The 15774-nt window shown below is 35.7% G+C and overlaps 1 protein-coding gene across 1 annotated transcript; it reads left to right on the top strand.

The window, feature by feature from the left end:
- Positions 1–6366: 6366 nt before the first annotated feature.
- On the top strand, positions 6367–15539 carry lgalslb (lectin, galactoside-binding-like b). The gene is made up of 6 exons (XM_082154254.1): positions 6367–6381; positions 6478–6603; positions 7014–7100; positions 7181–7269; positions 9151–9340; positions 11488–15539. The coding sequence occupies exons 2-6, from the start codon at positions 6571–6573 to the stop codon at positions 11629–11631; spliced, it is 543 nt and encodes a 180-aa protein (XP_082010380.1). The 5' UTR covers positions 6367–6381; positions 6478–6570; the 3' UTR covers positions 11632–15539.
- The last annotated feature ends 235 nt before the right edge of the window (positions 15540–15774 follow it).

The following is a 15774-nucleotide window of genomic DNA, read 5'->3' on the forward strand; positions in this document are numbered from 1 at the left end:
AATCCTGCGCTGTCAGTCAGGGCTTGTTTTCGCTTTACATCCCTCTATAGTCAAGCTTAACAAGTTTCACGTGCAGATAGCGGGTGAAATATTTGCCTTCTCATACTGTATTGTTTCCAGTAAGCGCTATGGGGCCTGTGTCATAAAGCTGACTAATTTGCTGTGGTTAGTATCCGTCCTTTCCTTTCCCTTCAATGTTCTTTGTTGGCCCACTTTCATCCACGGGAAGAAATGGGTCAAACCAAAGAAAAAAAGAATATGTTTCCTTACTGCAACTCAATGCAATTGAATGACTAGAAATGAGCTGCAGTGTTTGCAGTTTTGTTAACTTCAGTCATTTAAAGATATATCTGAATACCTACATTAGGCACTCAAAATGACTGACAGATAGTGCCTTAATGTTTTTTATGCTAAAAACGTTTAGTTGAATGTAAATGAACATTACATTTTTAGAAGACATTCTAAACGAACAAGAATTGTTCGGTTGTTTTTAATTCACTTTGCACTTTTTGCACTTTACAATCCATAAAAAGTCCAGAAAACTTCTTGTTCGTTTTCCATATCTCTTTGGCTCCACGCACCTGAAGAAAAATGATTTTTTTTTTGTCAATTTAGAGCGCAACAATTTCTTATAGTTTAGAAGACATTCTAAAAAATGAATACTAAAGTATTAAGTCAACATGAAATAACATTCCTCTGAAACAACTTTTTGGATGACATCATGAATTTCTCTACCCTTTTAACCTCTGACTTCTATTCTATAAACACTCACTTTTCAGGATCCAATCAATGATAAAAAAAAGTCCCATCCTGCATTTTTCCACATCAAATACCCCGTTTCTCTCACAAATAGGCCTACATCAAATTGAAATACAGCAGGGGTTTGTGAAGTTTTACATTAACGATACTCTTATTAGTATTTTTTTATGTTTTATTTTGAAGAGGGGAGAGTCTTCAAGCCTCTTATTTAGTCACAAGCCAAGAATAGTCACTTGGGGGGGAAAAAAACACCAGGGTGATTTTTAACTCTTTTTCGTGACAGTTGACACCTGTCCGAAAGGCCGTCAGGGTCAAAATAATCCAAATTATTTTACTGTGAGCTTTAATTAACCTCAGCTGTCCCTAGTCCTCATGCACTTTCACTGTTTGCAAAAAGAGAAGCTTGGACAATCTCCTAAATTCACGTGGAACCACATGAGGTAAATGATGACTGAATATTTATTTCTGTGCGAACTGTCCCTTTAAACCAAATGAGAAATAGAAATATTTCCCATGCAGCTGCAGTTCTAATTTGATTCTGCTCAGTTCACAGGGCATGAAGTAGACAGTCTTCCTTGTTTCTGTAGAGGTAGAGAGAGAGAGAGAGAAGAAAGAAGAAGAATGAGAGAGACTGCAGAAGCCTTGCTCTCTCTCTCTCTCTCTCTCTCTCTCTCTCTCTCTCTGCCTCTCCTCCCCCTTCTCCCTGTCAGGTTGGCTTTGTGCAAATATCTGAATGATCTTGTTCTGCTGTGACCACGGAGGAAAAGAAGCCACACCTACTCTCCGCCAACCACAAGCCCAGCTCAGCAGGCACACAAGCAGTTGCACGTTTATGTAACACACACACACACACACACACACACACACACACACACACACACACACACACACACACACACACACACACACACACACACACCAGCCCATAACTGCCCCCGCTGGCTGGAATTTGAATTGTGCACTACAGCGGCATCTTCATCCCTCCTCTGAAGAATACAATGGTAACACTTAATTTACAGTGTCCCTGTTACAGATATTACAAATTGATTACATAGCAACATTTATACCTAATTAAATACAGACAGTTCATCATTCAGCCCTTCTGTACACACATTCATCTGTCTGCAGAAAGTAACGGTAGGCCCAATACTCATACAAATACATAGAGGTTAAATGAGTCATTCCACGAAACCGGTACGATTTGGACTTACACATTTTTGGATTTTTTACTTACATGCAGGGGCGTAGCACCAAATATTGGGCCCCGGTCACAGAACCAAGGGGTGGGCCCCTCACAACACCAATATATATCAATATATCTTTGTGGGCCACCCCTTCGCCAAGGGCCTCTGTTACTCAGTTCCACTATTACCCCCTGTCTGACGCCCCTGCTTATATGTATTACTTTTCTGAACACCCCACAACATTAATTACATATTTAACTTCCAGAAAAACATATTTTCCCACCTCAGGCATCCAATCCCTATTATTATTGGTAATTATTGTAAGATATGGGCACTATAGTCTTAAGCCCCGTTATGGACACTATGGGAGCTTTCTGAATATGATTATAAAATATATAATCCTATTAATCATATGTCCCTCACACTAATTCAGTAATTGTAAATGTAAAATTTACATATTATTTTACACTTATGCTATACTAAAGCCTGAAATGGGCACTTTTTGTGACGGCAACTTCATCATTTTTTATCAAAGATGTGGCTTAACTTCAGAATTTTAACTAAAATCAGTATTCTTATGATTGAAAATCAGATTCTTATGTAAGATTTTCTATGAGCACTGTATTTCATTATGTAACCAAGAAAAACAACAGATATAAATTGCAATTGCAACTCAGTTTTATTAACCCGACTGCAGGAAAAACAACAATAACTTGCATTAGAACATTATAAACTGACTAAATAGGTAATCAAAATAAAACATATTACATATGTGCTTTTTTGATGCGTTTGTGTGTGTGTGTGTGTGCAAATGTGTTTTTGTGTGTTTTTTTGCATGTGCGTGCGCTTCGTTAGTTTTATGGGGGAGAATGGTTTGTGTAACGGGGTTGAGGGATTACTCAGGGACGGAACTAAATAATGTGATTTTAATGAATAATCATGAATTTACTTAGAAAAAAAAACATTACCAGCAAAAAAGCACAGATAGGTATTCATGGGAATGGCAAAATGTATGGACTTTTTTCTAATTATATTATTCATATTCCAAGTACACTTTCATAGAAGGCCATGATGGACATGACAAAATAGGTGGTGTCAACTGAAAAAACAAGATCATTTCTAATATAAAGATAATATGTATGTCATTATTTTTAAACTTTATTAAAGGAGACATTTCAAATTGATACAAAAAGCTTTTAAGAATAGATTTAGGTGACCCAATAGCTAAAATACACTTAAAAAGGTCAGAGGGACTCAAATCATACCGGTTTCGTGGAATGACTCAAATACTGTCACATTATAAGGATGGATTTAAAGTTGATTAAGTGACTTGGAGTTATCAAGTAGCCTAAACTTATTTTATTCTCCCAATTTGCCGTATTGGTGCCTTATTTGCCTTGACTTAATGGTAACACTTTAGTTTCGGGTCCAATTCTCATTAACTAGTTGCTGATTAGCATGCTAGCATATTGGCTGTTTATACTTATAAAGCACATATTAATGCCTTATTCTGCATGACCACATTCTACATCACTTAATCCTATCCAATACTTAAACTTAACAACTACATTACTAACTATTAATAAGTAGTAATTAGGAGGAGTTTATTGAGGCAAAATTTTAGTTATTAGTGAGAATTGGATCCTAATTTAAAGTGTGACCAATTGAATTGTTACATCATACAACATCTACATTACCTTGCAAAAGGAACAATAATCACCAGAATAGATACTTCAGACAAAAAAAAAACCCATTTAATAGAGCCAAATGTACTGTGTCCCATATGTATTTAGCAGTAGGCTATATGGGAATTGTCCCATTGTGGGATTCTACAAAGCAAGGACCATCCATCCATCATCAAATAACCAGGCGATTTTTTATTATTATTTTGTTTCATAAAGTAATAGTGTTAAAATATTGCATTGATTTCCCTGTAAAATATTTGTTATAATTTTATTATATAATGTAATATCAAAATACAGTTGTTTCCGTGTAAAATTCAGTACATTTAATACAATTATTAAATATGATTCAGCTGTATTAAATAATATTCTTGACTTGAATAAATGTAATAAATTTAAATCTAATTATTAAGAAATGTTTTTAAAGTTATCTGTACCACAAACAAGGACTGTGAATTAAAATAATTATGGATAAAGACCCCACAGGAGCTAATAAGTTTCACTAGAATGAAAGTTTGCGCTGTATAGCAGTGAGATTATGCCAGGTTACATCTGTATCAAAGGTCACTGAGAGTTAATTATTATGAAGGACGCTGAGCCCTAAAGGATGGAGCCAAGACTCTCAGACTTGCTGGATTTTTTAAACCTATTGCATAACACAGGGAATTCACTATCAGACACCTTATTCAGATCAATGTGGTCGACAGTTTTATACAGCGGTGTGTTGCCATGAATGTGTTTGTGATGATGTAGCGGGCATGCATGTGACTATAAGTTCATGTGATCTTGTATCTGTGTGTGTGTGCGCGCGTGTGTTTAGGGGAAAGGCCCAGAGTGAGGAGCCAGAACAGGAAGTAAGACACAGACCACACACAGCTGCTGCATGGAGGGAGTGGGTGTGAGGAAGTGTGTGGGAGCTTGACATTCACAATAACACACAATAAGCCATATTCAGTGAGGGAGAGAGACAGTGAAAAAGAGACAGATTGCAATATATTGATTTGGGGGAAGCAGACTGAAAGAAAGATCCTGAATATGAAATCCTAAAATTATGTTTATTAGAAATGTCTGTTACTTTAATGCCCAAAACTCTTTCAGATATCCAACAGCTGCAGTTTGTCATATTAGCAGGTGACGGTTGATGTCAGTTAGAGGTTTGGACATTGGCATCATGTGAGGCAGGTGGGCGAGGTGTCCAGCAGGCCCAAGAGGGCACGATCAGAGCATGGCGGGCAGTGCCAGGTCCGTCTGTGGTGCTTTCCGCCTGAGCAGGTGAGGAGAATGGAGCTGTGGGAGAGCAGTGCAGAGCGACTGCAGCATTAACCTAATTACAGGCTGGCCCTGCTAAATAAACACTTATTAAATTTGCATGCTCAAATACACTTCTGGACAGAGCGGGCCACTGTGCATGCAGCCTTTTGCTGTCACCCAAAGGTCCACACTTACAAGAATATTCATTAAGGCACATGATGGATGCTGCTCATAAAGAATAATAAAAAATAATAATAAAAAAAAATATATATATATATATATATAATATATAAAACATAACATTCAATTAAGTAAAATAAATAATGAAATAAATAATAAAATAATGTAAAATAAAATACTAATAATCCATGTAATTAAAAGATATAGGACAATCAAAAATAATGCAGGCTGGGGGATGAGGAACCCTTATTTGAGTTAACTGCTCAACTTATTTTGTGTTATGACACCACAGAACCAAATCATCAAGCTCTTAGGTGGTTAACTGCACAAGAGTGCCCCTAGTGTAACAATCTTTTTTCCCCGTTTCTTTCTTTTTAACCAAGTTAGCAGAATCCTGTTAGCCTCTGCTGGTAGTCACTGCAACTGCACCAACTGCTGTTGAAAAGCATCTGTATTCATTGACGGCCATTTAAAATTAGCCATGTGTTCTGACTTTAGGCACTAGCCATATAGAGCTGTAAAAAAAAAGTATGTTTTTATGATCATGGTGCTTGATTCATATCAATTCAGACACTTGTGCCATATACCCGTCTTGACAAGACTCACTGGGTATTAACCAGTAAATGAAAACATCATTATTATCATGATGATTATGACTTTTTATATTAGGATTCAGAGCTACAACAAAGAACATATTCACATTGTACTTAAATCACAAAAACTGTCAGTCGCTGTTCATAAATGGTCATTTTACTACATTATATTACATTACTTATTGATATATTATCTCCATATTTATTTCAATTATACCTATTTTATAGAATTCATAAAGTAGCATTACTAGCATCGTGAGGGGATCGTGAGAATGAACCACGGATTTACATAAATATAGGAGTTTCCAAAAACAAACACTAGTACTGCCACTAGGTGCCATTAGTCACACGTGCCACTAGGGGTCTCCCTCTGCTCGCTCATTGAGGGCGCACACATTTCAAATATCAGAAACACACTGGAACAATGTCAATTATTTATCTCAAAATTAACCAACAAAATCACCACAACCAACAAAAAATGCAATGCACAGATTGTGTTTACCTACCAACAATTATTACATCAATATTTAAACTTCTGAGTTACCACAGTATTACAAATATAGTAAACTAGAACGTTTAATGCAAGCAAATTGCCATGTTTAAAAATACAAAAGTGGTCAAATGTGGCCTCTTATTATTCTGTTGGTAATTATGCTCAGATGATCCAATGAGATCTGAGCAGATTAGGTTTATATGGAGGCTGGATTAACCTCCACCCGTACGATAATCCGCGTCAGCATATTTCTTTCTCAAATAGAGACAATAGAGTTGCTTCTTAATTCGTTAAGAGAATTTATGTTTGTTTTATCATTTACTTCTTGAACTTAGACACCTTGCAGCTCCCTGTCCAGTCTGCCACGACACTGACAGATTCCTGAACTGGACCGCCTTTGATAAGCATCCTATGGTATTTTGTTCAAGATGGCGGTGGCGAGCATGGAAAAGGACGCGATAGTAAGTCACAAAAACCTCTAAGATTTTACAGTGCTTCAGTTTCTCGTAACGTAGTCATTGTAGTCAATAACAGTATATTTAATACGAAGTGCAGTGGAAATCTGAATGCATCATGAGAGATGACCGTCCTCTCTCATACCCAGTTGAACAAAATCATAATGAGTTTGTGTAAATGTACTGCAGTGCATACGTGGTAGATCGCAATTGACGAATAATATTTCGAGCATTATTTTAGCTCTGGTGTATTTGATGCACATGCTGTGTTTAAAAAAAAGATGAAGTACAGATGCAGTGAAGGCGTGTCGTTTTATTGTTAAAACCCTGCATCTGCATTACTCGCTCGTGCTGTATTTCATCCTGCATCTTCAAGTGCTTTTTAAACTTGTAAATCTTCTCTTTTTCATTTGAAGAACACCGAAGATGATCTTCACCTTAATAATTCATTCGGAGATGCTGGGCTTATCTCCCCTGATAAAGAAGACATCTCTCGTATTCTGGTAGAGTAATGTTTAAAAGCAGTCGTTGTTATGCTGTAGTTTATGTGACATTGATGTTTTCCCTATATCTGATATACCAGACAGTTCCTTTCAGTGGACGGATCAGAGGTGGGATGAGGCCTGGGAAGAAGATCATTATAATGGGCATCATTGATCCAGAGCCAGACAGGTATGTTTTCATATTAAGATTGGACATTTAAGACTGTACACATTCTAGCATTAGTAGTTACATCAGACACAAGCTCTGTCTCAAAACCTTGTAAGTTTCCTTAAACAGCATTTTTTGGGCTTCATGGGCCCATATGTACTTAAAGATTATTGGGTGTACAGTAGTATGAAAGCGCTATATAAATGCCTAATTCATTCATTCATTCATTCATTCATATGCTGTCCAGATTGGCAGTACTATGTTTTGAGTACAGCTTTGGGATGTAGATCTGCTCAAGAAACTCACTGCATGGGTGTGTGCACTGTTTAGGGTTGATGGGTGTTTATATTAGCTGTTAAGGAAACAAATGTCAAAACTGTGAGAGCATTGGGTGTGTCTTGGAAACGTTTTAGTATGCTGATGCAAATAATCAGTGGTAAATCACAAGGGTGTTATTCAGGCTAATGTTCAGCCTGTATGAATATATATTACACACACACACACACACACACACAAATATGCATGTATATTTTAAGCATCCAGGTATAATAAGGACGTTTTTCTTTACAGTAAGCGCACTAACAGGCATGTACAATATTAAAACCTTAGTATGGGAAAGGCTGAAATTATACATTTCTGATATACTATTTATAAATGTAAACCATTTTGTGTTATAACACTACTGTTCAAAAGTGTGGGATAGATGAGATGAAAGAAGTCTTACCAAGGCTGCATTTATTTGATAAAAAAATACAGTAAAACAGAAATATTGTGAAATATTATTACAATTTAAAATATCTGATGTCTAATTTAATTAATTTAAAAATGTAATTTATTCCTGTGATGCCAAAGCTGGATTTTCAGCATCATTACTTTGTCTTATTACAGTCTTCGGTGTCACATGATCCTTCAGAAATCATTATAATATGCTGATTTGCTGCTCAAGAAATATTTCTTATTATTATCATTGTTGTAAACAGTTGTATTACGGTTTCCACAAAAATATTAAGCAGCACATTTCGTTTACAGGATTCTTCTCTGATGAATAGAAAGTTCAAAACAACGGCAGGTGTTTGACATAGAAATCTTTTGCAACATAAATGTCTTTACTGACACTATTGATTAATTTACTGCATCCTTGCTGAATAAAAGTATTCATTTATTTTTATTTTTTTCAATCTTACTGGCTGAACTTTTAAATTATAGTTCAGTTGTTTAATATTTGTTTAATGCTAGTACCAGATGCTTTTTGTAGCACTTTATATTTATTCATTTGGCTGACACTTTTATCCGAAGTGATTTGCATTGCGTTCAGGGTCTGCATATTGCCAGTATATGGTTTTCCTCTACCAGTTTAGCTCTAGTAATTGAATGTGCTGGTCATTTTTTTGAGAGTATAGTAAATGTTCCTGGCATGAGGGCGATGGAGTGGTTTTTTATCTTGATGGTGTCGTCTTTACATTATAATTATGCAGCTTTTTAACTAAATTGCACATTATGGTTCTGATAAATAAATGGTTAAGTGATACTAATGTGTAATTTCAGCTCTGGAATTTAGCCTTTGTAAACAGCCTGCTGATCCATTAGGAATGCTCTGTGAGTCTCAATCAGTGTGATAATGGCTGCCGACGCAGGCCTGAATCACTGAATTCATGTAAAATGGATTCATGCTATTTCTCTGTAATATTTGGCACATTAGCACACAGTTTGTAATGCTTCATCATGCAACACTTGTCATATTTTTATTAACACTAATGGCAAGTCATATGGTTATGCTGACATGCTGAACATATTACTTGTGAGGATGAATACATTTTGAAAACAGAAGATAGATAACTTTAGATGTAGAAGTGACAAAAACCAGCTGTTTACATGCTTAATGTTTGGATTTGTTTTTCACAGCTTTGACATCAGTTTGAACTGTGGCCACAGTGAGAAGAAAGATGATGAAGAGCTCACTGATGTGGCCCTTAAACTCAGCGCACGATTCACTGAAAGGCAGTTTCTGAGGAATGCCAGAGTCTCTGGGAAATGGAGTGAGGAGGAGGCACCCATAGCTTACTTTCCCTTCATCCCGGACCAGCCTTTCAGGGTAATGATGAAACACTGACATCTACATCTTCTCTAATCTGAGATCTCTAATCTGCACAAAGCATGAGTTCAGGGTTGTGTCCAAAACCGATGGCAGCTTCCTCCTTGCCCAGTCAGTCAGACTTAACAGATACAGATGTTGTATGTATGCTGTACCTCCTTCAGACACTATAATGCGATGTCTAAAGCAGTAGCGTGTAGTGGACTTCTGAAATGAAGAGGCAAAACCTACTTTCCCCTCCCTTATTTTTGTATGTTTGAGATTATATATTATTAATTAAAATCAAGCTACATCAAATGATTTTTTTTTATTATTTTCCTTCAAAAACAATACTTACAAGAGCAGAATTAAATGCATATATGCATAATATTTTGGGCAGCTTTTGTTTTTGTGTGTGTGTGTGTATATATATATATATATATATATATATACATATAAATATACAGTTGTGGTCAGAATTATTGGCACCCCTGGTAAATATGATCAAAGATGGCTGTAAAAATAAATCTGCATTGTTTATCCTTTTGATTTTTCATTCAGTAAAATAATTGGAGTTTAAATATGAGGAAACACAAAGGCCAAATTTCCTTAATCATCCATCACAATGAGTAAAACCAAAGAACATAGTTCTGATGTGCAGCAAAAGATTGTTGAGCTTCACAAAATAGAAACTGGCTGTAAGAAAATAGCTTAAGCATTGACATTTCCCATTTCCACCATCGAGGCAATAGTTAAGAAGTTCCAATCAACTAAAGATGTTACAAATCTGCCTGGAAGAGGATGTGTGTCTACATTGTCTTAATGGAGGAGGAAAGTTTGAGTGGTCAAAAACTCTCCAAGGATCACAGATGGAGAATTACAGAGATTAGTTGAGTCTTGGGGTCAGAAAGCAAAAAAAAAAATCAAACAACCCCTATATCCCCACATGTTGTTTGAAAGAGTTTCAAGATAAATCCTCCTCGCTCATCCAAAAACAAACTCCAGCAAATTCAGTTGTCAGACATGACTGGAACTTCAAAAGGGACCAGATCTGGAGAGATTCTGTATGGAGGAATGGTCTCTGATCTCTTGTCAGGTGTTCTCCAAACTCATCAGGCATTATAGGAGAAGACTCAGAGCTGTTATCTTGGCAAAAGGAGGTTGCAAAAAGTATTCAATAAAAGGGTGCCAATAATAATGGCCAACGTGTTTTGGAGAAGGAAAAAAAATTTGATTTATTTTTTACAGCCATCTTTGATCATATTTACCAGGGGTGCCAATAATTCTGACTACAACTATATATATATATATATATACACACACACACACATTATTGTTCAAAAGTCTGAGTTTAGTAGGTTTTTTAAGAGATGTGTACTTGTTTTCAGCAAGAATTTGTTAAAACTTCGATCATTGATCAAACGTGACAGGAAACGATTTTTATTTAAAATATATGCTGTTATTTTGAACTTTATATGCATCAAAATATCGTGACAAAGTACATTAATTAATAATTAATAATAAGAAATGTTTCTTGAGCTCCAAATCAGCATATCAGAATGATTTCTGAAGGATCATGTGACACTGAAGACTGGAGGAATGGCTGATGAAAATTCAGCTTTGCCATCCATGAATAAACAACATTTTAAAATATATTGAATTGGAAATCATAGAAATCAGTTATTTTAAATTGTAATAATATTTCACAATATTACTGTATTTACAAATAAATGCAGCCTTGACAAGCATAAGAGACTTCATTCAAAAACATAAAAAAATCTTACAGAGTCCAAAGTGGTAGTGTCAATACAATATTGTCATTTTGTAGTTTATTTTTCCCCAGAAAGAATGGCTGTTTTTTCATGTGGGTTTGTTCCTTTATAATAGGCAATTACAGAATTATTCTGTATGGCAGAGAGTTGTACGACCAAAGTGAGTAAAGATACTGGAAGATAATGAGTGCTTATTTTTTGTAATTGGGGCTGAAGGCGAACCAAAAAAATGGGTCACTGTTTCCAAATGTTGAGCTGAGATAAGCAGTCATGCAAAGTCAAACAAGCACTTCCTTTCAACACACTGTCCACAATGTGTCTCAGTAACTGACAAAGGATTCTTTTGATTTGATCTTATTTCACCATTTCTCCCCTCTCCTTTCCCCATTTATACAGATTGAGATCCATTGTGAGCACCAGCGTTTTAGGATCTTTGTGGATGGACACCAGCTGTTTGACTTTTATCACAAAGTAAAGTCTTTGCTGGCCATTAATATGATCCGGATAGTTGGGAGTCTTCAGATCACCAAGCTTGGCTAAGCAAGCACGCCTGAGCACGCTCCAGAAAGGACTTCTCACAGGTGAACGCGCGCACCTGTGCATTTGCCACAGGCAGTGAAGGCCTCTGGGCCGCAGCTCACACAAAGACATCAACAACATCTGCATTTTCACTACTTTTGCCCTCTAACCTCTCATTGGAGTGATTTCTGAATATTGTATCATAACAGGTTGGTGAATGGTTGCATTGTCAGATGTGTGTTTTCCAGTATCCTTGCTTCACTTTGTAGCTTATTTGTTTAGCTTTGATAATTTTTCAGGGATGGCACACTTTGATATGCACTCTGTGGCAGTACCATACTCCACTGGGATTTAGCTGCTCTCAATAGACACTGCCAATGTAGTCGTGCTTGTAGTCTAGCAGTTTAGTTTCAAAATGATCCAAAACTCAGGAAATCAGATAAAGTTGATTTACTTTACATTTTATTCTGATGACAAAAATGCTCTAAATTATTATCATTAGATAGGCTGTCTTGACATACGTTGGCTGCTAGAATACAGGAGCTCAGATTCAGCATTTGCCGTTCCATCTGGGTTTGATTCGCGTTAATTAATCTCAGTCATTTAAATTTTTTTGTAAGGAAGATGTTATTTGATTTCCAAATTGTGTAGCAAGGGTGTATGGCAGACATATTTAAATAGCATACATTTCCCCTCCTGTATCTATTCATTGCAACTATAAATTTTTGGGAAATATAATATGTCGCACTGAAATGTTGTAGAATGTCACATTTTATTTAACTTGAGGTTCAGAGAAAGTTTTTATTTTGGGGAATGAAGTACTGAAATTTGATCATCCAGTCATTCTCTTCCAAGCCAGCACAGTATTTAAGAACGACTGTATAATGTAAAAATCTTTGGCAACCAAACTGACAAATGACCGCTTTTGGACACAGATGTTTATTTAGATTGTTTTTTTGGGAGGAATGACTTCAGTGCAGTGATTTTTGCACACACACGGAAAAAAAAAAGGGCCACTCCATCGGTTTACGCTTTATTATAAAGCACCTCGTAAAAGTTGAATGAGCGGAAATAACAGGGCTGAATTGTTTCTTGAATGTACTGTCATCCACTCATAGGCTTCATTAACTTAGCAGTGGATGTAAAGTGAGTGTCCTCACAGAAAAAAAAAAATCTAACTCCTTGTGTCACTCTAAATATAAACGCAGAAAAGGGTCAGCATTTTTCCTGTGTTCAGCAATGCTTTTTGCCCCTCTACCCTACACACCTACAATGCTCTCCTCTCAGTTGTCTCCTGCTCCACCTCCACATAAAGGACTGAATTAGTGTGATATCAGTGATTATTATTGCTACTATAATTACATTACATTACATTACAATACCTGAGAAACGATTCTTGATGTGCAATCATTTGCATGACATGCATAAACTACCATTCAAAAGTTAGGGGTCAGTAAGATGCTTTTGAAAGAAGTCTCTTATGATTACCAAGGCTGTTTATGTGGTCACATGTATATGTAATTTCTTCCTGTTATTGCAACGCTGAATTCTCAGCAATCATTACTCCAGTCTTCAGTGTCACATGATCCTTCAGAAATCATTCTAATATGCTGATTTGGTGCTCAAAAAACATTTCTTCTTATTATCAATGTTGAAAACAATTATGTTACTTAATATTTTTTTTATTTGAAATATACGTCTTTTGTAACAAATGTAAGTCTTAACTGTCATTGTTGATCAATTTAATGCATCATTGCTAAATTAAAGTATTAATTTCTTAAAAACAAAACCGTACTGACCACACACTTTTGATTGGTAGTGTGTGTAGTACTACGTTCATGTCAGCTGTTGTGTTGATAAATGTGCCCTGTTCTATAGTGAAGAAGCTGGCTATGCTTCTCATCAGTCAGCATTTATTCAGGTCAGTATTGTAATATTTTATAATATTATACTTACTCTTTGTGTCCTGGAACACATGGGAACCGAGGCAGTGATGAATGAAGTAGATGGGCTGCTTTTTTTGTCGACTTTACTGGCTGATCTACTTGACTAAATTTCATGTGATGGAATAATGCTATTATTTGCCAGAGAGTACTTAACACCAGCCAGAAACGATCTGCTCACATCAGTGTTTGGATTAGAAATGAATATTTATCGACTGCAATAGGGAACTGCTCTATTAATGATCCTTAATGTGTTGAGTGGGTACTCCTGATAGAAAACTCCAGCTTAATAACCTATTGTACTTTTAATGTGAAGTAGGCCATTTTTACACTCTGAAAATCTTGGCCGATTTTCTCTGCAACCATTCATGTGTTACAAACTCATACAGAGTTTATTGAATGAGAATCGGTTTTGCAACACAAGCAATGTGGTTCTTGACCACACACCCATCTGACATGTTGTGTCAAACACACTTTGATATGACACATCTAGCAACCTGGTCATCAGGACCAATACAAAACACTTAACAGTATTACTATTTAACGGCTAAATCTGTAAGTTGCTTCATTTTGTCTGGTGCTGTTTTAATGTTGACCATTTTGAGCATCGTTTGGTCTCTGAACAGTGAGTGTGTGAAATAATAGAAAAATGGGGAGGGAGAATCTGTATTTAAAAAAATAACAGGTGAGAAAGGGCATATAAGGAAAGAATGTCAAAAGTGTTGACTGTGCTGTGAGAAACTTTTGAATAGTAATAGATTTTGTTAATGTATTTGGCAGACACTGTTATCCAAAGTGACTTACAGTGCATTCAAGGCGTACATTTATCAGTATGATTTCATCAGACTCCCTATGATCCTTCTAATATTCCCTATTACAGATGCCAGTTCTAATGCTTCCATTTTTATTGATGTTTCTTGTCTTGTATCTCAAAATAAATTAACAATCTTTCAAACTGGTTCACATTTATGAGGGTTCAAAATGAATGTCTTGGTTGTAAACTATTCTAATGAAGCCTTCGAATTTTGGATGTACATACTAAACAGGGCCTCTATATGCCTCTTTTTTTTTTTTTTTCTACTGCAATAATGTCTAGTCACTAAAGAGAGTGTTTGATTGTGTTTGTGATCTTTAGTTTTGAGTGTTCACTGGTTACCAATTCTAGTTAGCATGGTACGTGTTTTTTTTTAATTAACCTTTTTGGGATATTCAGAGCTTTGCTTTTAGACCCTAATACGTCAGTTCTTTTATTTGAAGACTATTTCAGAGGTGTATGATTGTTTCTAAAGTGGCCCATTATTTACAGCTAGTTTGTGATGTTGGATGTAGTTGTACAGTCATTTTCATGAGTTAAAATCAAGACCTGCAGAGTTGGTTTAGTGTGCTTTCAAAACTTGATATTTATCAGAAATGTGCCTATTGAAATACACTGTTGGTGTTTGGAATCTAAAATTGAATTCTTACTAATGACTTACACCAACAGACTTACATTTTGAGTTGCACTTATCGAGTAAAAAATTCACTTTTCTTTTTTGTAATATAATGCACCTCTTTTGTGTGTGGTTAAAGAAAGTGTTGTAATTGAAATAAATCAAATAAAACAAACAATAAAACTTAGAATTTGCCAAGGTACTACATATTTACCCTCTAGAATACCCTGTAAATATGCTGATATATTATGTTACACCTAAAGAGTAACAATTGACTGAAAAAACATGTGTGAATAAAAATGTGCATTACAAATACCTAAAAGTATACCAAAATGATTCATACTATTTTGACATTGCTATCTGGATAAACTGTTGATACATGAATGCATTATTGTGTGTTGGTTTTACAGGCAAGATTTAGTTATTTCATGACTTTTGTAACCTTCATGAGTTTCACTGCTTTTCTAACTGATTTACAGAACAATAAATAAATCCTTACAGACATTGAAGTCATTTAATGTGTCCTATATATGCACTTAACATAAAGCTTCTTTAAAACTGCTTGGCAGTTTGCCCGTTCAAAACAAAGCTGAAGACCATGAACAGCATCAAACTCTGTAAATGCTGTATATTGCAAGAATAAAGCGCCCTCTGATGGCTGGTTTCTTCTATGGGAGGAATAAATATATCAAGACTTAATATCATTAATACAAATTTTTTGACTGCAATAAGTATAACATTTTTGAGACCATAATTAACATTACCCTCAGATCATTCCTTATGTCATGATA

Source organism: Leuciscus leuciscus (assembly GCF_965113295.1).
Source record: "Leuciscus leuciscus genome assembly, chromosome: 22".
Lineage (NCBI taxonomy): Eukaryota > Metazoa > Chordata > Actinopteri > Cypriniformes > Leuciscidae > Leuciscus > Leuciscus leuciscus.